This window comes from Balaenoptera borealis, assembly GCF_965194805.1.
Source record: "Balaenoptera borealis genome assembly, chromosome: 1".
Lineage (NCBI taxonomy): Eukaryota > Metazoa > Chordata > Mammalia > Artiodactyla > Balaenopteridae > Balaenoptera > Balaenoptera borealis.
The window spans coordinates 118,496,307-118,521,032 of record NC_138860.1 but is presented as its reverse complement, the minus strand read 5'-3'; the positions used below and the strand labels follow the sequence as shown (position 1 = coordinate 118,521,032).

Below are 24,726 nucleotides of genomic sequence, written 5' to 3'. Positions count from 1 at the left end.
AAAATAGACTATTATAGTATGTTTCTTTCATGTAAAACAGATTCCAAATAGTGCATTTCTCAGTTAGAAATTTATTTTCTTCATATTCTGCATATATATGTGTGTAAATATAATATTTTAAATTTTCAGATTAGTATCAGATAATAACTCTAAAATAGTTTAATATGTAATGTTGGGTTTCTATTGCTCTGTGGGGAGACACCTGAACAAATTAAACCTCCTGCCTGCAATTCAGGTAGTGGCCACCAGATGGGAGAGAGGCATAACGTTTTCAGACTTCAATGTGCGTTCATACTATAAACGGATTGTTAAAATGATTCTGATTCAGTAGGTATGGGGTAGGACTCAAGAATCTGCATTTTAACAAGCTCCCAGGTGATGCTGATACTGCCTGATCTTGGACCTCACTTTGAGTATCAGACAGAATATCCTTGCTGTTCAGCTCTCAAAAATATGTGACTAAAGAAAAAATCAAATTTTCCTTCACAAAATATTATTTAGCATTCCCATATGAACCAAATAGAGCAATCTTTGGAGAAAAGATTAAAAGAAACCAGCAATGGAGTATATATAATATGTACTTTCCAAGTATAATCAAGTGTGATTAGTATTAACTAATTAGGTTAACTAATAACTTGTACTAGGTTTCTTTACCACTTTGAAAAGATTAGAACAAATTTGATTTTCTTCATTTAAATAGGCAAGGCAGAGAAAACAAACAAGCAAACAAAATAGCGCTGGTGCCTGCATGCCCCACCCCCAAATACCCTAGAGCACTTTTACAGACCTTATCAGAAAGAAGTGTCCAACAAACACACCTTTTTGTTGTTCTTCTACAACACCTCCATAACACGAACAGATAATTGCCAATGTATAGCTCAATAAATATGTGTTGAACTGATTTACTTAGCTGCTCCAACCCACTCCTGGGCCCACTCCAGCCATCAAGGTCACCATATACAATGTCATTCCTTTATACTCTCTCCTTTCTGTACTATGACTCCACGCCTGCTACTTCACAATCTTCCCTTACCTTTAAGAGGCCATCAGTTGTTCCCTAGCAGTGAGAACAATCTAAAATCCTTAATGTGAGATACTAGGGTTACTTAACATGCACCTCCTCACTTAACTTTCCAAATTCAGCCTACCTGGGAATTTACATTCCAGAAAAACTGAGCTGTACATAAGTCACTAACATTCATCCAAATTTAACAAATACTCACTAAGTATCTATTAAGTTCTAGACAGTATGTGCCAAGACATGACAGTGAAGAAGTCATGGTACCTGTTCTCATGGAGACAGGAGTCTGTAGTGAGAGACTGGCAAGTAAGAAGCAATGACAGGGGCTTCCCTGGTGGCGCAGTGGTTGAGAATCTGCCTGCCAATGCAGGGGACACGGGTTCGAGCCCTGGTCTGGGAAGATCCCACATGCCACGGAGCAACTGGGCCCGTGAGCCACAATTACTGAGCCTGCGCGTCTGGAGGCTGTGCTCCGCAACAAGAGAGGCCACGATAATGAGAGGCCCGCGCACCGCGATGAAGAGTGGCCCCCGCTTGCCGCAACTGGAGAAAGCCCTCTCACAGAATCGAAGACCCAACACAGCCATAAATAAATAAAATTAAAAAAAAAAGAAGCAATGACAATATAACACGATAAACGCCATAATGGAATATAATGAAAGTGATAAGGAGGGGTACCTGGACTAGTTTGAGGATGTCAGAGAAGGCTTCTAGGTGGATATAAGCCTAATATTGAAAGAAGAGTAGGAGTTATTCAGTCAGAGATAGGGAGAGAGTATTCCAAGCCGAGGAAAAATATGTGAAAATGACCAGAGATGAGCAAGAGCATGATGTGGCTCTAGAAAGTAAAAGGAGTTCAAGAATCCATTGTCATTATGGAGTTTTGGAAGTGGGTGGAGAGGAGCAAGAAATATGGCTGCAGAGAGGAATAGGGCCTGAATCATCAGGGACCTTGTACACATGTTGAAAAGCTGGACTTAACCCTGAGCACCACAGTGGAGTCATTGAAGACTGGAGACATGGAGGCCAGTTGAGTGAGTGTGGCAGTAGTTCAGAAGTAACTGGCAGTGAGACTGGAAAGATGAGAAGAGGTCAAAGAAAAAAAAAGGCAGATGTGGAGGAGGCAGGGCTTGAGGTTTGTCCACATATGAGTCATTAGGGAGAAGGACCTATTGGGGATGCTGCCCTGTCTGCCCTATAGGTCAGCCTGTGCTGACCTCCATCATTACACTTGCACCCCTAAGGATTATAGTTATCTAAAATGATGTGTGTCATCTGCTAGACCATAAGCTACGTACGTGAGGACAGGGCAATTGTTTTATCACTGTATGACTAGCTGCCTTGCACTTACTAGGTACCTAATTGACACTTGATAATTCAAAATAAATAGTCATATTTTACAGAAATGTGCAATTGTCATATCAGATTGTTCCTTCTAAAGAAATCGAAACTTTAATTTAAAAAAAACATAGCAAAGCATAATAACATTCAGAAGAATTACTTTCTCTTAGTTTAAGAGGGTAATTTTACCATTCTTATTGTAATCAGGTGTTTAAAATACTTTTTCACAGGAAGGGTATTTGTCCATGAATGGGCTCATCTACGATGGGGAGTATTTAATGAGTACGATAATGACCAGAAATTCTACTTATCCAATAGAAGAAAAAAACCAGTGATGTATGTATATTTTGATTAACTTTTCACAAACTATTTTAAATTGCAAACAATTTTGTCTTGAATTGATTACTTTAAAAATGTCAGTCTTTTGTCTTATTTTCTATCTCTCACTCTTAGTGCCATCTTTTTCAGATTCCCATAAAACTACTACTTTTGTTCACTTTACAAGTGTCTTAATTAGTTGAATTCTCTACTCTGCAGCTACAAATCATTTGCCTCTTTGTGTGTGTGTGTACAACTAGAAGAAATCCACAGGTGCTACGTTCAGTATCTCCATCTTCCTGTATCATAATCAGTGACATAAACAAAGCTTCAGTGCCTTGAGGGTAGAATACTATCTGTGTGAACTATGTCAGTTTGAATGGGCCTGGGAGAGACTGTGGAATTTAGCTGGAAGACAGTCCAAATATTAAAACAAAACAGAAAACTTTTCCCGATTTGAATACAACCTTGTATGGTGTCAATAGGAAGCAAAATGAACACTTAGAAAGTACCTCTGCTGCTGTGATTTTACGGGTGAGTTCTTGCAATCAAGAGTTTCAGGGAACAAACTGCTTTAGTACAAACGTAAAAGGGAACTTCCCAATTTATTTTGGAGAGCTAGCATAATTCAGATACTAAAACCTGACAGATGGCATGAAAAAGAATTCGGTAGATAAAGCTTTCTAAAAAGGTTTTAAATAAAAGGATAGTAAGTTACACCTGGCATAATTAAGGGAATAACAAACACACTAAGGCCAAGAAGGATGTCTTCCAGAAGTCTGAAAATGCTATGATATTAGGTAAGTAATTAATATAGTATATCAAGTAAAAAAAGAAAATTAAATGATTATTCCAACAGATTCTGAAAAGGAATTTGATAAGCTTGCACATTTATGCCTCAGTTAAAAACAACCACCTCTTTTTAAAGACTAGAGCTGGCACAACACGCCTCTTCACTTTTGCTTCCAGTTCTACTCCCCTGGTGGCTGTTTAAGGAGACGCACTCAGCTTTGGTTTGGTTACTGTCTTTATTCAGCACAGTTTCCAAGGGAAGCTGCACTGGGCTCAGAGATCAGCCTTGGCTTCCCCTTTCTCCCACAGGAGCATTACCACTCTCCATTTTCCCCTTTCTTTATTACATTCAAACTCTGTCAGCTTGGTCCACTACCATGACATTTTCCCTCACTCTTATGTCACTTTAGGTATAAAAAGACACTAAGTGCTTCCCAGAGCCGTACACAGTCTACCTGATTGGCTTGTTCCCTCCGCACCGCAGACACCACTCCCCAGGGCCACTCCCCTGACGCGATCATATGTTGGATGGACCTCTCAAATCTCAGCCCACGGATGCCATTCAGCCCTGACATCTGCCTTTGCCACTTCTCCTGGCTAAGCTTCCAGACAGACACTGTATATCCCCTTGAGAGAAAAGCTGGTTAGTACCTATTCCTTCCTAGGGATATTCCAGAAATATCTACATATACAGCATGTTCATCCTTCCACAGATAACATTTGCAAAACCACGTCCTTACCATGTCCTCTTAACAATAAATCTTATTATAACATACAAATAGCATTTATTGCTTATCTACCAAATTTTTTTTATTACTTTTAAGGCCTAGAAACAATTACAAAAATGACAGTACTGCCCACAATAGAAGGCTTCCTTAATATGATGCAGAAAACATCAATTGAAAGCCAACTGCCTACCTCATATTTAATAGGGAATCACTAGACATTCCCAGGAATAAGATAAGAGTGGGCACTGTTAGCAGTTATCCAATCTTGTTTAGAAAGTTGTAGCCAATGCAATAATATGTTGGGGAGGTTAAAAGAGGGGGGGCTACTAGAAAGGGAGAGAGAAAATTGCTTCTAGGCAGATGATATGTGGTCCACTTAGAAAGCCTGAGGGAAAAAATAGAAATTAAAATTGATAAGGGAAGTCAATAAGGCAACCAGAGATATTTGAAGAAAACTCTAAGAAATGTGAAAGTTATATTTGAAGAAAACCATAGCATAAAATCCTTCTAAAGGATTTAAAAGAAAATCAAGATTAAACGAGAGATTTTCAATTCATGGAATATGTAAATCCAACCCCGATTAATATATAGGTTTTATAAAACTCTAGTCAAAAGTACTTCTATTTTTACCTCATTTTAAAGTCCCAGAGTTTATTCAGTAGATAGTACCTGAGAACATTTTCAAAAAAGAATAGGTATAAAGGAAATTTTTCTCATTGAATTTTAAATATACAATAAAGCTATGTTAATTAAAACAATGTGAACTGACAAACACTTACACAATAATTTACTATTTAATACAGCTAGAATTATAAATCTACAAGGAAAGACAATATTTCTTAAGATGTCAGGACAATTTTTAACTATGTGGGGGGAAAAATTAACAGACTCTCTTTCAATTGGATAGACTCATTAAATATAAAAAATAAAACCATAATGAAAACTAGAAGAACATTAATACATATCAAATTCCTATATGGTGAAGGTCTTTCTATACATTCAAGAATTGGAAAAAGACATAACTAAAAGAATAATAAATTTGGCTACATATAAATAAAAAATTTTGTTGCATATAAGTCAAACATAAACTAAATTAAAAAATAAGAAACAGAAAAAGATATTTGCAAAAATTTAAAAAAACAGGCTTCTAAAAACTTAGTATTATAACACATAAAGAACTTTTGAAAACCAGTAGGAAAACAATAACACCCTAATAGAAAAATAGACACAGGAGAAGAATAATTTACAAAGGAAGAAATAAAAATGGCCAGTAAAAGTGTAAAACTGTTCAGACATACTAGTAATCAAAGAGGTGCAAATTTGACAAAGATGAGAATCGTTTATTACCTAGTAAGTGACTGTCAGTGGGATGAGTGCTCCCATAGATGGTTATTAGAGGAATAAACCAGCATAACTTTTCTGGAAAGCAATTTGGTGACACATATCAAATCTCTAAAAATGTTTTCTATTTCTTGCTCCAGTAATTTCATGTTTAACAATCCATTTTAAAGGCAATGATAGAATGAGCTCTATCAACAGGCTTTAAAATTTTCAAACTTCTGGGTCTGATCATTTATTCTGGGAGTCAGTCATGTAGCAAACTTGGAAACAGAGTCAAAATTTTATGTGACATTTTATTTATGCATGGAAGTTTTATTTTTAGCACTGAAAAATTTTGGGGGGGGAACAAAATGAAGTAAATTAGGCTAAATTCTTGTTGTAGTATCAAAATATGAAATTATTAAAATCACATTTTGAAAGAATATTATGAATTATAACAATACTTTACAATTTAAATGTACTAAAATACTAAGTTTTTTAAGATCAAGAAGCAAAGCTATACGTAGAATGTTATGCTGATACATAGAGAAGGAAATGCTTCAATATGCTAACAGTAGTTTATCTCTGACAGTGGGACATGATTCTTTTTTTCTTCTCTTCTTTATACTTTTTTGCTATTTTCCAAATTTCCTATAGTGTTCATATATTATTTATATACTCATAAAATGAGATGTGGGTGAAAAGTACTCCATTTATAATAGTGACAAAAGTCATAAGCGTGTAAAGAAAAATCTAATATACCTATGAACACACAAGAACTATGCAAAAACTGTATGACGTAAACTAGTTAGATCAAAACAAACAAACAAAAAATGTCAGCAAAATTTTTGAGGTAAACAAAAGAGGGCTCCTGATTTTCCAGGGACAAGGGGACTAGATTAGGAAGTGCCTTAGGACTTTGATCCTTATTAATTCTTAACAGTAGCTGTAAGCCAGCCTTAGCTCTTCTGCTGCATAGAAACACATTCTGATATCATTTTGGGAACCCCTCAGATACTTTCTGGCAAACAGAAATTACTCTAATGAGAATTTAATAATTTTGCTATTTAAGGGGCTGTATTTATTTCTTGAATTATGAAAGGAAATCGTAGACAAAGCCATCTGTAGAACCTGACCACAGAGTCCAACACTTCTAAATTATATCACCCAAACATCTAACCTTAATATATTTTCAGATGTTCGGCAACTATTTCTGGTAAAAACGTACTACAGAAGTGTCAAGGAGGAAGCTGTGTCACCCAAACATGCAAATCCGACAGACTAACAGGACTGTACGAAAAAGGATGTGAGTTCATACCTGATGAAGTTCAGACTGAGAAGGCTTCCATAATGTATTCACAAAATATTCGTTCTGTAAGTGCCTTGTTCCTTTTGTTTTTCTTTTTTTCTTGACACTTATGAATTTAGTGAGGTTTTTATCCCAGATGCTGCAAGAAAAGGTCAAATGTTAGGAAGTCATCAGAGAACAGCTGATCTCTGTGGGACAAGCCGGGAGAACAAAATCAGGGATAAAGTCCTATCTTCCTCAGACCCCTTCCTTAGGTCCATTTTTTGCTTCTCCATCATCTCCCTCCCACTAGCTTTTAGTTTAAGGGCTTAGAACTACTTCAAATATCCTTAAAGGCAGACAAGCACAAGAATTAGTTAAACAAGAAATTTATCCAGGGGGAAGAGGCAGTTCTTTTCATTAGTAATAAGAACATGATCAGTAGCCTTTAATTTAACTTTCAGAGATCTCTTTTCGGCCTGCATATTTGCTTTTGGTTGTTAACTAAAATTTTCTATCTTTTTAACAGTGTTGATGCCTTTAGGGAGCTTCTACAAAGTTTTTTTTTTTTTTTTTTTTTAATTTTATTTATTTATTTATTTTTGGCTGTGTTGGGTCTTCGTTTCTGTGCGAGGGCTTTCTCTAGTTGCAGCAAGTGGGGGCTACTCTTCATTGCGGTGCGCGGGCCTCTCACTATCGCGGCCTCTACTTGTTGCGGAGCACAGGCTCCAGACGCGCAGGCTCAGCAATTGTGGCTCACGGGCCTAGTCGCTCCGCGGCATGTGGGATCCTCCCAGACCAGGGCTCGAACCCATGTCCCCTGCATTGGCAGGCAGACTCCCAACCACTGCGCCACCAGGGAAGCCCCTGTACATAGTTTTAATAGCTTTAAGTAGTTTTAAAATACAGATCTTCCTCCAGCCCATTGTAAGTTGAAAATATCTCAAGTTGAAAATGCATTTACTATACGTCACCTACGAAACATCATAGCTTAGCCTAGCCTGCCTTACACATGCTCAGAACACTTACATTAGTTTTTAGTTGGGCAAAATCATCTAACACAGAGTCTATTGTATAATAAAGTGTTGAATATGTCATGTAATTTATTAAATACTGTACAGAAGTGAAAAACAGAATGGTTGTAAGTATATTGGTTATTTACCCTCATGATCCTATGGTTGACTAGAAGCTATGTTCGGCTCCCTGCCAATAGCCAGCATCACCAGAGAGTATCATACCGCATACCACTAGCGCAGGAAAAGATCAAATTTCAAAATTCGAGGTATGGTTTCTATTGAATGTGTATTGCTTTTGCACCACAATAAAGTCAAAAAATCATAAGTTGAACCATTGTAAGTTGGAGACTGCATTTCTCAATGATTTTTTAAGTGACCAACTGGTCATAAAATAAACTTGACAAATTATCTTTATTAATGTCAAACATATACATCAGCAAATTTGCACAAACTAAGATAAATGCATCAGTTAACTTACTTTAGTGGGGAGCGCCTCTTATCTTCCAGTCTCTTTCATAAAATTATGTTTTCCTTTCGGTGTAAGAGTGAAGTAACTTGCAAGAGTCTGTCTATAACAATATAGCATAAGTTTTAAAAATGTGATAAACCTTGGTTCACTAGGGCCATCCTTCAGTCTGGCTTTGCAGTCTATTTCCAGGATAATTCAGAAACTTCCAAGAGGGGGACCAGATTTTTTTTTTTTAACATCTTTATTGGAGTATAATTGCTTTACAGTGGTGTGTTAGTTTCTGCTTTATAACAAAGTGAAAAGTGAATCAGCTATACATATACATATATCCCCATATCTCTTCCCTCTTGCATCTCCCTCCCACCCTCCCTATCCCACCCCTCTAGGTGGTCACAAAGCACCGAGCTGATCTCCCTGTGCTATGCGGCTGCTTCGCATAGCTATCTATTTTAGATTTGGTAGTATATATATGTCCATGCCACTCTCTCACTTCGTCCCAGCTTACCCATCCCCCTCCCCGTGTCCTCAAGTCCATTCTCTACATCTGTGTCTTTATTCCTGTCCTGCCCCTAGGTTCTTCAGAACCTTTTTTTTTTTTTTAGATTCCATATATATGTGTTAGCATATGGTATTTGTTTTTCTCTTTCTGACTTACTTCACTCTGTAGGACAGACTCTAGGTCCATCCACATCACTACAAATAACTCAATTTCGTTTCTTTTTATGGCTGAGTAATATTCCATTGTATATATGTGCCACATCTTCTTTATCCATTCATCTGTTGATGGACACTTAGGTTGCTTCCATGTCCTGGCTATTGTAAATAGAGCTGCAGTGAACATTGTGGTACATGACTCTTTTTGAATTACGGTTTTCTCAGGGTATATGCAAAGCAGTGGGATTGCTGGGTCGTATGGTAGTTCAATTTTTAGTTTTTTAAGGAACCTCCATACTGTTCTCCATAGCAGCTGTATCAATTTACATTCCCACCAACAATGCAAGAGGGTTCCCTTTTCTCCACACCCTCTCCAGTATTTATTATTTGTAGACTTTTTGATGATGGCCATTCTGACCAGTGTGAGGTGATACCTCATTGTAGTTTTGATTTGCATTTCTCTAATAATTAGTGATGTTGAGCATTCTTTCATGTGTTTGTTGGAAATCTTCTTTGGAGAAATGTCTATTTAGGTCTTCTGCCCATTTTTGGATTGGGTTGTTTCATTTTTTATTTTGAGCTGCATGAGCTGCTTGTAAATTTTGGAGATTAGTCCCTTGTCAGTTGCTTCGTTTGCAAATATTTTCTCCCATTCTGAGGGTTGTCTTTTCGTCTTGTTTATGGTTTCCTTTGCTGTGCAAAATCTTTGAAGTTTCATTAGGCCCCATTTGTTCATTTTTGTTTTTATTTCCATTTCTCTAGGAGGTGGGTCAAAAAGGATCTTGCTGTGATTTATGTCATAGAGTGCTCTGCCTATGTTTTCCTCTAAGGGTTTTATAGTGTCTGGCTGTACATTTAGGTCTTTAATCCATTTTGAGTTTATTTTTGTGTATGGTGTCAGGGAGTATTCTAATTTCATTCTTTTACATGTAGCTGTCCAGTTTTCCCAGCACCACTTATTGAAGAGGCTGTCTTTACTCCATTGTATCTTCTTGCCTCCTTTATCAAAAATAAGGTGACCATGTGTGTGTGGGTTTATCTCTGGGCTTTCTATCCTGTTCCATGGATCTATATTTCTGTTTTTGTGCCAGTACCATACTGTCTTGATTACTGTAGCTTTGTAGTATAGTCTGAAGCCCAGGAGCCTGATTCCTCCAGCTCCGTTTTTCCTTCTCAAGATTGCTTTGGCTATTCGGGGTCTTTTGTGTTTCCATACAAATTGTAAAATTTTTTGTTCTAATTCTGTGAAAATGTCATTGATAATTTGATAGGGATTGCACTGAATCTGTAGATTGCTTTGGGTAGTAGAGTCATTTTCACAATGTTGATTCTTCCAATCTAAGAACATGGTATATCTCTCCATCTGTTTGTATCATTTTAATTTCTTTCATCAGTGTCTTATAGTTTTCTGCATACAGGTCTTTTGTCTCCTTAGGAAGGTTTATTCCTAGGTATTTTATTCTTTTTGTTGCAATGGTAAAGGGGAGTGTTTCATTAATTTCTCTTTCAGATTTTTCATCACTAGTGTATAGAAATGCAAGAGATTTCTGTGCATTAATTTTGTGTCCTGCTACTTTACCAAATTCATTGATTAGCACTAGTAGCTTTCTGGTGGCAGTTTTAGGATTTTCTATGTATAGTATCATGTCATCCGCAAACAGTGACAGTTTTACTTCTTCTTTTCTGATTTGGATTCCTTTTATTTCTTTTTCTTCTCTGATTGCTGAGGCTAAAACTTCCAAAACTATGTTGAACAATAGTGGTGAGTGTGGGCACCCTTGTCTTGTTCCTGATCTTAGAGGAAATGGTTTCAGTTTTTCACCATTGAGAATGATGTTGGCTGTGGGTTTGTCATATATGGCCTTTATTATGTTGAGGTAAGTTCCCTCTATGCCTACTTTCTGGAGGGTTTTTACCATAAATGGGTGTTGAATTTTGTCGAAAGCTTTTTCCGCATCTATTGAGATGAACAGATGGTTTTTCTCCTTCAGTTTGTTAATATGGTTTATCACATTGATTGATTTGCATATATTGAAGAATCCTTGCATTCCTGGGATAAACCCCACTTGATCATGGTGTATGATCCTTTTAATGTGCTGTTGGATTCTGTTTGCTAGTATTTTGTTGAGGATTTTTGCACCTATGTTCATCAGTGATATTGGCCTGTAGTTTTCTTCTTTTGTGACATCATTGTCTGGTTTTGGTATCAGGGTGATGGTGGCCTCGTAGAATGAGTTTGGGAGTGTTCCTTCCTCTGCTATAGTTTAGAAGAGTTTGAGAAGGATAGGTGTTAGCTCTTCTCTAAATTTTTTTTTTTAATTTAATTAATTTATTTATTTATTTTTGGCTGTGTTGTGTCTTCGTTTCTGTGCGAGGGCTTTCTCTTGTTGTGGCAAGTGGGGGCCACTCTTCATCACGGTGCGCTGGCCTCTCACTATCGTGGCCTCTCTTGTTGCAGAGCACAGGCTCCAGACGCGCAGGCTCAGTAATTGTGGCTCACGGGCATAGTTGCTCCGCGGCATGTGGGATCTTCCCAGACCAGGGCTCGAACCCGTGTCCCCTGCATTGGCAGGCAGATTCTCAACCACTGCGCCACCAGGGAAGCCCTCTCTAAATGTTTGATAGAATTCACCTGTGAAGCCATCTGGTCCTGGACTTTTGTTTGTTGGAAGATTTTAATCACAGTCTCAATTTCAGTGCTTGTGATTGGACTGTTTATATTTCTATTTCTTCCTGGTTCAGTCTCAGAAGGTTGTGCTTTTCTAAGAATTTGTCCATTTCTTACAGGTTGTCCATTTTATTGGCATATAGCTGCTTGTAGTAATCTCTCATGATCATTTGTATTTCTGCAGTGTCAGTTGTTACTTCTCCTTTTTCATTTCTAATTCTATTAATTTGAGTCTTCTCCCTTTTTTTTTCTCGATGAGTCTGGCTAATGTTTTATCAATTTTGTTTATCTTCTCAAAGAACCAGCTTATAGTTTTACTGATCTTTGTTATCGTTTATTTCATTTCTTTTTCATTTATTTCTGACATGATCTTTATGATTTCTTTCCTTCTGCTAACTTTGGGGTTTTTTTGTTCTTCTTTCTCTAATTGCTTTAGGTGTAAGGTTATGTTGTTTATTTGAGATGTTTCTTGTTTCTTGACGTAGGAGTGTATTGCTATAAACTTCCCTCTTAGAACTGCTTTTGCTGCGTCCCACAGGTTTTGGGTTGTCGTGTTTTCATTGTCACTTTTTCTAGGTATTTTTTGATTTCCTGTTTGATTTACTCAGTGATCTCTTGTTATTTAGTAGTGTATTGTTTAGCCTCCATGTGTCTGTATATTTTACAGAATTTTTCCTGCAATTGATATCTAGTCTCATAGCGTTGTGGCTGGAAAAGATACTTGATACGATTTCAATATTAATAAATTTGCCAAGGCTTAATTTGTGACCCAAGGTATGATCTACCCTGGAGAATATTCCATGAGCACAAGAGAAAAAAGTGTATTCTGTTGTTTTTGGATGGTATATCCTATAAATATCAATTAAGTCCACCTTGTTTAATGTATCATTTAAAGATTGTGTTTCCTTATTTATTTTTATTTTGGATGATCTGTCCACTGGTGAAAGTGGGGTGTTAAAGTCCCCTACTATGATTGTGTTACTGTCAACTTCCCTTTTTATGGCTGTTAGCATTTGCCTTATGTATTGAGGTGCTCCTATGTTGGGTGCATAAATATTTACAATTGTTATATCTTCTTCTTGGATTGATCCCTTGATCATTATGTAGTGTCTTCCTTTGTCTCTTGTGATAGTCTTTATTTTAAGGTCTGTTTTGTCTGATATGAGAATTGCTATTCCAGCTCTCTTTTGACTTCCATTTGCATGGAATATCTTTTTCCATCCTCTCACTTTCAGTCTGTATGTGTCCCTAGGTCTGAAGTGGGTCTCTTGTAGACAGCATATATACGGGATTTGTTTTTGTATCCATTCAGCCAGATTATGTCTTTTATTTAGAGCATTTAATCCATTTACATTTAAGGTTGTTATCGATATGTATGTTCCTATTACCATTTTCTTAATTGCTTTGGTTTGTTATTGTAGGTCTTTTCCTTCTCTTGTGTTTCCTGCCTAAAGAAGTTCCTTTATCATTTGCTGTAATGTTGGTTTGGTGGTGCTGAATTCTCTTAGCTTTTGCTTGTCTGTAAAGATTATAATTTCTCTGTCAAATCTGAATGAGATCCTTGCTGGGTAGAGTAATCTTGGTTGTAGGATTTTCCCTTTCATCACTTTAAATAGGTCCTGCCTCTCCCTTCTGGCTTGCAGAGTTTCTGCTAAAGATCAGCTGTTAACCTTATGGGGATTCCCTTGTATTTTATTTGTTGTTTTTCCCTTGCTACTTTTAACATTTTTTCTTTGCATTTAATTTTTGTAGTTTGATTAATATGTGTCTTGGTGTGTTTCTCCTTGGAGTTACCCTGTATGGGACTTTCTGCATTTCCTGGACTTGATTGACTATTTCCTTTCCCATATTAGGGAAGTTTTCAACTATAATCTCTTCAAATATTTTCTCAGTCCCTTTCTTTTCCTCTTATTCTTCTGGGATCCCTATAATTCGAATGTTGGTGCATTTAATGTTGTCCCAGAGGTCTCTGAGACTGTCCTCAATTCCTTTCATTCCTTTTTCTTTTTTCTGCTCTGTTCTTTCTTTATTCTATTTTATCTTCCAGGTCACTTATCTGTTCCCCTGCCTCAGTTATTCTGCTACTGATTCCTTCTAGAGAATTTTTAATTTCATTTATTGTGTTGTTCATCATTGTTTGTTTGCTCTTTAGTTCTTCTAGGTCCTTGTTAAATGTTTCTTGTATTTTCTCCATTCTATTTCCAAGATTTTGGATCATCTTTACTATCATTACTTTGAATTCTTTTTCAGGTAGACTGCCTATTTCCTCTTCATTTGTTTGGTCTGGTGAATTTTTACCTTGCTCCTTCATGTGCTGTGTGTTTCTCTGTCTTCTCATTTTGCTTAACTTACTGTGTTTGCGGTCTCCTTTTTTCAGGCTGCAGGTTCGTAGTTCCTGGTGTTTTTGGTGTTTGCCCCCAGTGGCTAAGGTTGGTTCAGTGGGTTGTGTAGGCTTCCTGGTGGAGGGGACTAGTGCCTGTGTTCTGGTGGATAAGGCTGGATCTTGTCTTTCTGGTGGGCAGGACCACATCCTGTGGTGTGTTTTGGGGTGTCTGTGACCTTATTATGGTATTAGGCAGCCTCTCTGCTAATGGGTGGGGTTGTGTTCCTGTCTTGCTAGTTGTTTGGCATAGGGTGTCCAGCACTGTAGCTTGCTGGTCGTTGAGTGGAGCTGGGTCTTAGCGTTGAGATGGAGATCTCTGGGTGAGCTTTCGCTGTTTGATGTTACGTGGAGCCAGGAGGTCTCTGGTGGACAAATGTTCTGAACTCGGCTCTCCCACCTCACAGGCACATGCCTGACACCCAGCCGGAGCACCAAGCCCCTGTCAGCCACATGGCTCAGAAGAAAAGGGAGAAAAAAAGAAAGAAAGAGAGAGAAAAAAAAAAGAAATAAAATAAAGTTATTAAAATAAAAAATTTAAAGAAATTATGAAAAATAAAGAAATTAAAAATATAAAAAGAGAATGAAAGAAAGAAGAGAGCCACCAAACCAAAAAACAAATCCACCAATGACAACAAGTGCTAAAAACTACAAAAACAAACAAACAAACAAAAAACAGACAGAGAGAACTGTAGAACAAATGGTAAAAGCAAAGCTATACAGACAAAATCACACAAAGAAGCATACACATACACACTCAGAAAAAGAGAAAAAGAAAAAAAAATCTATATTTAAAAATAAAAGGAAGAGAGCAACCAAATCAATAAACAAATCTACCAATGATAATAAACTATGAATACTAAACTAAGATAAACATAAAACCAGAAACAAATTAGATGCAGAAGCAAACCCCAAGTGTACAGTTGCTCCCAAAGTCCACTGCCTCAATTTTGGAATGATTTGTTGTCTAATCAGGTATTCCAGAGATGCAGGGTACATCAAGTTGATTGTGGAGATTTAATCCGCTGCTCCTGAGGCTGCTGGGAGAATTTTCCCTTTCTCTTCTTTGTTCACACAGCTCCTGGGGTTCAGCTTTGGTTTTGGCCCCACCTCTGTGTGTAGGTTGCCAGAGGGCGTCTGTTCTTCACCCAGATAGGAGAGGGTTAAAGTAGTGGCTGATTAGGGGGCTCTGGCTCACTCAGGCCGGGGGGAGGGAGGGGTATGGAATGCGGCGTGAGCCTGCGGCGGCAGAGGCCAGCACGATGTTGCAACAGCCTGAGGCACGCCATGTGTTCTCCTGGGGAAGTTGTTCCTGGATCATGGGACCCTGGCAGTGGTAGGCTGCACAGCCTCCTGGGAGGGGAGGTGTGGATAGTGACCTGTACTTGCACACAGGCTTCTTGGTGTCTGTAGCAGCAGCCTTAGCATTTTATGCCTGTCTCTGGGGTCCACGCTGATAGCCGTGGCTTGCACCCGTCACTGCCTAAACTGCCTCGTTTAGGCAGTGCTCTGAATTCTCTCTCCTCGCACACCCTGAAACAATGGTCTCTTGCCTCTTAGGCAGGTCCAAAGTTTTTCCTGGACTCCCTCCTGGTTAGCTGAAGCTGGAGCCTCAGCTCCCAGCCCTCACCTGCCCCGGCGGGTGAGCAGACAAGCCTCTCAGGATGGTGAGTGGTGGTCGGCACTGATCCTCCATGTGGGAATCTCTCCACTTTGCCCTCTGCACCCCTGTTGCTGTGCTCTCCTCTGTGGCTCTGAAGCTTCCCCCTATCCACCGCCCCATATCCACCAGTGAAGGGGCTTCCTAATGTGTGGAAACTTTTCCTCCTTCACAGCTCCCTCCCAGAGGTGTAGGTCCTGTCCCTATTCTGTTATCTCTGGGGTTTTTTTGTTTTTGTTTTTTGCCCTACCCAGGTACGTGAGGAGTTTCTTGCCTTTTGGGAATTCTGAGGTCTTCTGCCAGCGTTCAGTAGGTGTTCTGTAGGAGTTGTTCCACATGTAGATGTATTTCTGATGTATTTGTGGGGAGGAAGGTGATCTCCACGTCTTACTCCTCCACCATCTTTTTTTTTTTCCTCCGCCATCTTGAAGGTCTCTCTGAGATTGTTTTAAATTAACCACAGTTAAATTTGATGCACAGTCAGGTTTGGGAGCCTCTGCTTGGGGTTTACAAAAAAGTTTTCCAGGTTCCCTTCCTAAAAAGTAGCTATAATGATAATACGGAAACACTACCAAAACAATCTGAAAATTGCAAATAAAGAGAAAAATAAGTGTTTTACAGCTAATGATTACTTTCTGAACTACTTGAACCCCAGATATTTAGGATTTTTAATTGAATGATAATACTGTAAAATCACTGAGAGGAGGAACTAGGTTATACCTTCTTTGTATACTGTGCCTCTTTTTTAAATCTCCCAAATGCTAGGGATATAAAGCTTAAGAAAGGGGAAGACACTATCATTTATTGGCTGTGTTAGTATTGTCCTTATTGCATACGTTCTCATATAATTCTTGCATAACAACTACTGCCATTCTGTAGATTTAAAGAAACACTGACATACAGGTTGGTAAAGGTTACTAAAAAAAACAATAAACATATTGAGCTTTTTTTGTGTACCAGACATAGGGCTAAGTTTTGAGGAAGCAAATTTAATAAACAGGGTTCTGTCATAGATGGATTTTCATCCCAATAAGTGAACTACAATGTTAAAAGAGACTTATTGAAATTTCTTATAGGGTACTGTGAGGCCACAAGGTTGAGTGGAAATTCTTTAGGGGAAGGGTATGAAATGAGAAAACATTTTGAAAATAACCTTTTGGCTGAAACATGAAGGTAGAGTTCACAATGCAGAAGACAGCGGAAGAACTCCTTGACAAAGTGGGAATCATGAGCAAAGACACAGAGATATAAAACAGTCTGGCAAGTTTGAGCACTTATAGGCTACAGTGGGGGAAATTAGAGACTTGGAATGCACGGCCAGAGCAAAGATGGTGAGTAAAGTGAAAATTCAAATCATGGAGATTGCTATTAGCTATGTGAAGTAGTCTGGATTGTAGTGTGTGAGCAATGATGAGCCACAGAAGGATCTTAAGTACAGGAATAAGAAGGAATATGTACCTGGCAGCTGTGGAGTGGACCAATTAAAGAGGGAGCAAGATGGAAAAGGCAGATAGTCTGAGGGAGGGACCATGAGGGCTTGAATGATGGAGATTCCATTGGTAAAGGAGAAAAGATGATGAACTGGAGAGAGAGAAATGTATTGATCTTATTATTTCACAGAGGGAAGAAGGTAGGAAAACTCTCAGTTTCCTATTTAGGTGACTATAAATAGATAGTCGTGACACCAAGTTAGGAAATACTTGGTGATGGGGAGGAGCAGAGTCAGAGGAAAGGTGATGAGTTCAATTATGAAAACCTGAAGTTTAAGGATCCTATGGGACATCCAAGTGGATTTTGGAGAGAGCTGGAATGTTGGGTGTTGAAAGTTGGAAAGCAAGGTGTTTGTAAGTCAGTGGGAAGTAAGGAAGTGAGCAGGAAGTAAAAGGATGGAGAGAGAAAATGGTACCAGGAGAGAAATGTTGAGATGTAGGTGGCTTAAAGATAGTGGCGATTGCTTGAAATGGCAAATTTGAGAAGTAGGAGGGAAGCCAAGAGCAGGTAAATAGATGATTGCTGAGGAGCACTAAAAGTCCACTGAGGTCAAAGACTTGTTTTGAGATAGAAACTCTGAATTATCTCTATGATTTTCCCCAGCAGTGCTCTGCAGTGATTGTGGGATTGAGCCAAGGTTATGGGGTAAGAGGGCAGTCTGGGGAGGAGGGCACATAAATGTAAATCTACATTTAAAATATTTTAATCCAATTATTAAAGATTTTAACAAGTAGTTTACTGTTATCTATATCATTTTATTGACAATTTCAGGTGGTTGAATTCTGTACAGAAAAAAACCACAATAAAGAAGCCCCAAACCAGCAAAACAGAAAATGCAATCTCCGAAGCACATGGGAAGTGATCCAAGATTCAGAGGACTTTAAGAAAACCACTCCTATGACAACACAGCCACCCAAGCCCACCTTCTCACTGTTGCAGATCGGACAAAGAATTGTGTGTTTAGTCCTTGATAAGTCTGGAAGCATGACGGTATGTTCAGTGAGTCTTGGTCTTCTGGATGGTAGTCTCACATTTGTATATGATATGATCTGGACCACAACTTGGAGCTGGCTGGGAATAAACACAACCCCAAGGGTCAGAACAGTTACAAGAATAACATTTCCATCAGAATTGCCCACCACCTCAACTTTATTCAACAAAAATTCAGCATCAAGTGTCTCATTTGCCAAATTAAATTAGCCTTCAATTTGTGAGCAAAGATCTGATGAATTATATAGAATTAACATTTTTTATGTTTCACTGACCATATGTGGGTTTATAGAAGTATTACTAGAGTATTGAACTAATGATTGAACTAAAGCCAAATCCAGCTTTATCTTTTAGGGCTATTTATACAAAATAATCCTATCCAAAGATACTACTAAATATAAAGGAGAAATTTTCCTCCATAGAAGGATATGCCTTGAGTAAGCTTATTGTCATTTACTCTACATTGAGGCAGCCACTTCCAAATTCACTCTAGCCTGTTCTGTTTTTAGTCTGCCCATCTAAACCCAACCTGACTGCTTTTCTTCTGCTTCTCCATTCAGATTGGTGGCCGCCTTAAACGACTGAATCAAGCAGGCAAACTTTTCCTTCTGCAGACGGTTGAGCAAGGGTCCTGGGTTGGGATGGTGACGTTTGACAGTGCTGCCTATGTAAAAAGTGAACTTGTACAGATAAACAGTGCCACTGAAAGAGACACACTTACCAGAAGCTTACCCACAGTGGCCTCAGGAGGAACGTCCATCTGCTCTGGGATTCAATCAGCATTTACTGTGAGACAAGTTGCCCTATCATAGTTTGCCAATGTTTACAATTTATGTCTCCTAAGAAATTCCCCTTTCCAGTGTTTCCATGCATGCCTAGTGTCTAGTTGAATTAGACAACCAATTGCAGAGCAATGGTTCAAATGATGCAACAACATAGGCCCCCAAAGCTATTGTTAACTAATTCATTCATGCTTTTGTGTTTTTCTGCATCTGTGCATTCATGCTTTTCTGCATGCCTTTGAAACATTCGTGGTGTTACTTCTACATGCCGGGCACTGTGATACGCATTAAGAATACCACGAGGGCCAAACATACCACACCTGCTGTCGTGGAGCTTGTAATCTTATTGGGGGGAGATTCATTAACTACATAGTCACATAAATAAGTGTATAATCATACACTAATGACTGCTATGAAGAAAGGTACACAGGGATCTAAGAGGTTATCTTCTATGAAGAAAAAAGTCAACTCTGAGTTATGGCTAAATATTGAGGTAGCTTAACATTCCAAACTTCTGGGTATATAGGACCTCCTTTTTGGGAAAAAAAAAAAAGTGTATTTATTGAAATAGGAGGACTTAGGAACTGTAACTCTACTTGTATTGGGGGTGTATCCAAAGATCCCATCTGATCATCCAATCATGTCATCCCTCTACTTAGACATCAATCTCTCCCCATTTTCAACAAAACTAAGTAAAATTTCTCTAATATTTAAGTTCTTTTATAATATAGCCCCTACCTACCTTTCCAGGCTCAAGTACTCAGGAGTCTCTCCCAGATATTCTATGTTTAAGCAAATTAGATCACCTGACCTTGCCAGCCAGCTTCCACACCTTTGCTGGGCCAGCTCCCCATCTAGAGTAATTTCTCCTCGTTCTTTGTACCTCAAATCACACTCATTCTTCACACATCGTCATAGACACTACTACTTCTTGACATCTTTCCTGATCATTTCAACTGTACAGAGTTTCTCCTTCTGAATCCTATGAACTTTTTTCTATTTTTTTTTAAACATCTCTTACGACTTTTGACTCTTCTGTCTTATTTCCTGTCATGTCCTTTGCTCAAACAAAACTTCTTCAGAGATAGGAATTATCTTTTAACTTCCCAGGCTGCTGGCACAATATCTTTTCTATAGGAGGTTCTCAATAAAAAAAATTAAATTGAGTTATTTGATTACACCTGATGCTTAAATGCTCCAAATATAGAATAGAATCTTCTATATTTATTTAGAGGCTATTTAGGTCCATGAAATAAAGAATAAGAGGCTGAAGGAAGCTGGCTGGTCTAAGGTCTCAGAATCTAGGCAGTGTCTTGGGAAAATCTGCCCTCTGTCTGCTTGGGGCGTAACACATCAATGGGGCTGTTCCTGATTTCCAAGGCAGCAGCAGGAACATTTAGTTTTCAGCTCACACTGTTTCATGTTGACAGCGGACTCAACCATTCCCTTATGCAGTCTGTCCCTCTGGCCCTTTTATTCCACTTTGAAGGTCAGTTCCCTAAAAGTGGTTTTTATTGTGTACGCAGTCAGCTGCAAAACCCTTCTCCAGATGCCTGTGCACTTGGGTTCTCTTGCTTCTGCCACTCACCCATGCTTTGATTAAAGAAGCAAGTAAGGGAGGGAAACTGACATGTCATACTAAACTCCTGCTATACAAAACCTGAGGGGAAATGACTAATGCCAGATGGCCTGGTGGTGAAGAGGGAACTTCTGGTTCTGTATTTTCCACTCCGATGGTGTGAGAGAGTATGTGAGGAACACAGTTGGAATTTAGATGCTCCTCATGCCCAACAGAGCCCGGGTATGGGGTGGGAGGAGCTTGTGTGTGACTTCAGGGTGATGAGGTAAAGGGCCTTGGATCCTGCACTGTCTCAATTTCCCCACTAGTCCCTGGGGCAGGACCCTGGTCAGGTCTGGCAGTGGTATCGGTTGAGCTGTGGCCACTGGGCTTTGCTTGTTTTCTTAGCTTGATCAGGGCCCATTGGTCTTCCCCAGCTGACTCACCACACTCTGGCTCTCACTGTTGGAGCAGATCCCTGAGCACCCCCATGTCCTGCATCCAGCCCTTGGGAGGCTGTACACCCCTCAGCCTCTATGCCAAAATAAACTGTCTTCTTGCCTGCCAACTCTCAAGTCAGCTGCCATCCATTTCCCCTATGGATACATGGAGACTTCTGCATGTTTTCCATGACACATAGCAGTGATGGGGAGTGGGACAAGGGAATCCAAACTGAGCCCTTTCTCTGGCCTCTCAGGCCCTGCAGCTTGGTCAGACTGAGGCTACAGCCACAGCTGACAGGCTCCTGGGCTCCAGAATTCTTCACATGGCAGCAATCACAGTCCTGCTCTCTTCCCTTGTGGGGCAGCCCCCTCTCAAAAGAAGTGGGGTGGAAGTCTCCTCTGATCTCAGCTTCCCTTTCAACCTACTTAAGAGAGCCTTCCCTTCCTGAGAGTCTGGTCCAGAGAGGGGAGTTACTTAGGTTTGATTACTTGTTTCCTCTACTTCTGGGTCTCCCTTCCACTCTTTTTAAGGGAAGAGTGAACTCTTGCCTTCCTCTTCATAAACATTATTATTTAATCTAATTTTCCTTCTATCATAATCTTATCCAACATTGGCATAAAGCATATGCTCTCTATACCATGTAAAAAGCTGTGTCTACCAGGAATAGTTGAGACATAGGTGTCATAGGACAACTAGGAACTGGGGATTAATAGGAACAAAATGTTTTGCTTTAATCATAGGGGATATTAAAATTTTTAATAACTCATGTGACCTGGGGACTGACTAATCAGAACCAATGCCAGCCATAAACAGCTTAAGGTAAGACTGGTGAATATCATACAAGCTAAAATCTGCCCCGAGTCTAATATTATTATAGTAATATATTAGTCCTCAGTATTATCCCCATTAAATGAGGGTAGTTTCTGAAGGCATCTGGGAACCTCTGAAAGCCTGTCAAGGAGAGATCATGTGAAAGAAACTAGAAAAACCTTCTTTTCTGCTTAGTGCTTCCATCCCTGGAACTGACTGCATCCCACCTTATTGAGCCTTCTCTGCAACAGGCTAACCCAGAGAAAAGACCATTGTCAAGTTCCATGGTCTTGTATCATTGCAAGACAGAGAGATATTTGACCATTCCTAGACACTTTTGTTTATTCCCTCTGGAATTTCTCTTCTCATTCCCTTTAACTGCAGTTTTCCCAAACACTTTGGCTACCCTGAGTATGACAACTCATGCCTGAATTATGTCCTTAGGTGATTAGGAAGAAATACCCAACAGATGGATCTGAAATCGTGTTACTGACCGATGGGGAGGACAACACTATAAGCTCATGCTTTAATGAGGTGAAACAAAGCGGAGTCATCATCCATACAGTCGCCCTAGGGCCATCTGCAGCACAGGAACTAGAGGAGCTGTCTAAAATGACAGGTGAAGGATGACCTGCTGAGTCCTACTGTATTTTCTCTTCCACTGGACTGTGAGCTCCAGTGCACTGGGGAGTAGGGGAAGGGTGGGATAGGGACAGTTGGGGTTACCTTATGGACTAACTAGCTGCCTTTACCCCCAAATGACTTTTAGAACTGACTCCACTCATTTATTTTAAAGCCTTGGTTCTAGGGTTAGGGCAGTCTGGAGAAGATGGGACCAGCACAGCACTCTAGGGAGAACTTGGGACTCTCTTCCCAGACACTTTATAAGGACTGGAAAGAATCTAATTGGTTAGCCAGGAACCGCTCACTTCCAGTTGGCAGCTGGCCAAGAGACACAGGGGACACAGACGACAAGCCACTCAGTATATAATACTATGATACAAGTGCTCTATTAGTAATTGAGGGTACAATGAGCACAAAGAAGGGAGCCTAGACTTTATCTGGGGAAGAAGGAGTTTACAGGAAGGTGACATCCGAATTGGGGCTTGAACAAGAAATAGCAGGGGAAGGGCAAAGGGCCTGCTGAACTAAACAGAAGGTCACTCTGAAAATATAGAATATAATGCAGTTTCTTTGTAAAACATTCATATATTGTGCTTCTACCTTCCATACACATATGGTTAAAATTATCCCATCCGAACCTGGCTTCTTCAGCAGAGTAGGTTTTTATTTTTTTAATTTTTTTTAACTTAGAGCCAGCATTATGGATATCAATTACTATGCTGAGTTGCCATCTAAGCCAGATAAAATGACAGAACTGTTTGCTCCTAATACTACCTGTCTTAGGCTGGGTTTCCTAGAAGCAGAGCCTGAGAAAAGGATTTAAGTGCATGTGATTTATAGAGGGAGAGCTCTCAGGAGAAAGGGAGAGTAGGGAATAAGATCAGGGAGGGGAAGAAGCTAAGCACAGATGTGAAATTAGAGGCTAGCCAAAGCCTGGTGCCACAGGGGGCTCTGGATCTGGAATTGCATCACAGATTTGGTACAATATTGAAAGAGAAGGCTGACCTTTTGTACCACTGTGTCCATCAGTCAGTGGTTATAGACTGTCAGGGCAGGGCAGGGGTAAGGGGGCATGTTATGTCTTTAGCTAGGGTGGCCCCATTAGGTAAAGCAATTTTCTTGAATAGGAGGCAGCTATATGCCATTAATCTATCACTTAGAGCAGCTGGGGAGAGATGTGCTAGCCTAGATAAGGGGATCTGGGTGAAGTACCAGTAGGATGACCAAAATACTCTCCTTAGATTTTGGATGTCATTAACAGTTTAAAAGTGCTTTCACATCAACTATCTCAGTTACACCTATTCTAAATAGCTCAAGACTACATGGCCTGGTATATCATCTCCTGTTTACTACACATAATACTTTTCTATAACTGTCCCCTGTCAGTTGTTATTTCTTACTGTTGTAACATACATATTTCTCTTTCTGATTTAGAAGAAAACTTGAAAGTCAAGCTTGCTAAGATTATGTCTTAAATAAGAATAAATCAATACACTTGCAGTAAGGCTTAATGACTCATATGAAAGTGCATGACCTTTAAAACACGAGATTTATGTTACTAGTTTTGGTCTGTCGGAGATTCTTGACTGCTTTGCAGAGAGCTGAAGTGGCCAAATGACTATGTTGCTGAAGCTATTATTTAATAGGATTAAAAAGTTAGTATCAGCTTCTGAGTTAATCTGGACACCTATTTAATGTTAATCTATTAGTACTTTAATAACACAATATAATATGTATTTTGTTATCTTAACAATATCTAAAATGTTGCAAACACTTGTTTTCTAGAAAATAACTTCTGATAATGTAATTGCATTTTAGGAGGTTTACAGACATATGCTTCAGATCAGGTTCAGAACAATGGCCTCATGGATGCTTTTGGGGCCCTTTCATCAGGAAACGGAGCTGTCTCCCAGCGTTCCATCCAGGTCAGAGTTCTTCCTCCTTGGTTTTTCATGTTTATAAATAACCATAGCCAAGATGGGGAGTTTAATGGTTAAAAGTTTTAAGTTCTACATTCTTCTAGTAATGAATTAAATTAAAATAGACGTTTCAGCCTGATATTAGACATTATTCCTAAAATGCAACACTATTCATTTAAACAAGGCAATTAGTGTTTCTTGTTTGGAAACAATACTAAGTGACTTCCTCTTAGAAACCATCAACATAAAATATAGTGGGTCCAGGAATTCTTTTTTAACATCTGTTAATAAGCACCCATAGCAATATAATTGGCTCAGAATTTTCTTCAGAGTAGATCATCTCAGTATAAATTTTCTGGGACAACTGTTCAGGGATTACTTGGTCTATTTTTCCATTACCTCAAATCCCTGATATTTGCCAAGATTTTCATATAATGGATGGAAAGTGATTTG

General features: G+C 39.1%; 1 protein-coding gene and 1 long non-coding RNA gene across 5 annotated transcripts in view; one reads left to right on the top strand and one right to left on the bottom strand.

The window, feature by feature from the left end:
* Nucleotides 1-24,726, top strand: part of CLCA1 (chloride channel accessory 1) — a 64,229-nt gene that overhangs the window by 16,673 nt on the left and 22,830 nt on the right. The window contains exons 4-9 of one of the 2 annotated variants that reach the window (XM_082408183.1): nucleotides 2,593-2,698; nucleotides 6,717-6,894; nucleotides 17,918-18,136; nucleotides 18,697-18,924; nucleotides 22,175-22,349; nucleotides 24,173-24,279. In XM_082408183.1, the coding sequence (XP_082264309.1) occupies nucleotides 2,593-2,698; nucleotides 6,717-6,894; nucleotides 17,918-18,136; nucleotides 18,697-18,924; nucleotides 22,175-22,349; nucleotides 24,173-24,279 (1,013 nt within the window). The remainder of the gene's footprint in view (nucleotides 1-2,592; nucleotides 2,699-6,716; nucleotides 6,895-17,917; nucleotides 18,137-18,696; nucleotides 18,925-22,174; nucleotides 22,350-24,172; nucleotides 24,280-24,726) is intronic. The other variant, XM_082408184.1, reaches the window with a different exon arrangement.
* Nucleotides 6,884-24,726, bottom strand: part of LOC309604795 — a 184,717-nt gene continuing 166,874 nt past the window's right edge. For all 3 annotated transcript variants that reach the window (XR_014231052.1, XR_014231053.1, XR_014231054.1), the window contains 2 exons: nucleotides 18,070-18,217; nucleotides 6,884-6,968 (listed from right to left, as the gene is read on the bottom strand). This is a non-coding gene — a long non-coding RNA (uncharacterized lncRNA). The remainder of the gene's footprint in view (nucleotides 6,969-18,069; nucleotides 18,218-24,726) is intronic.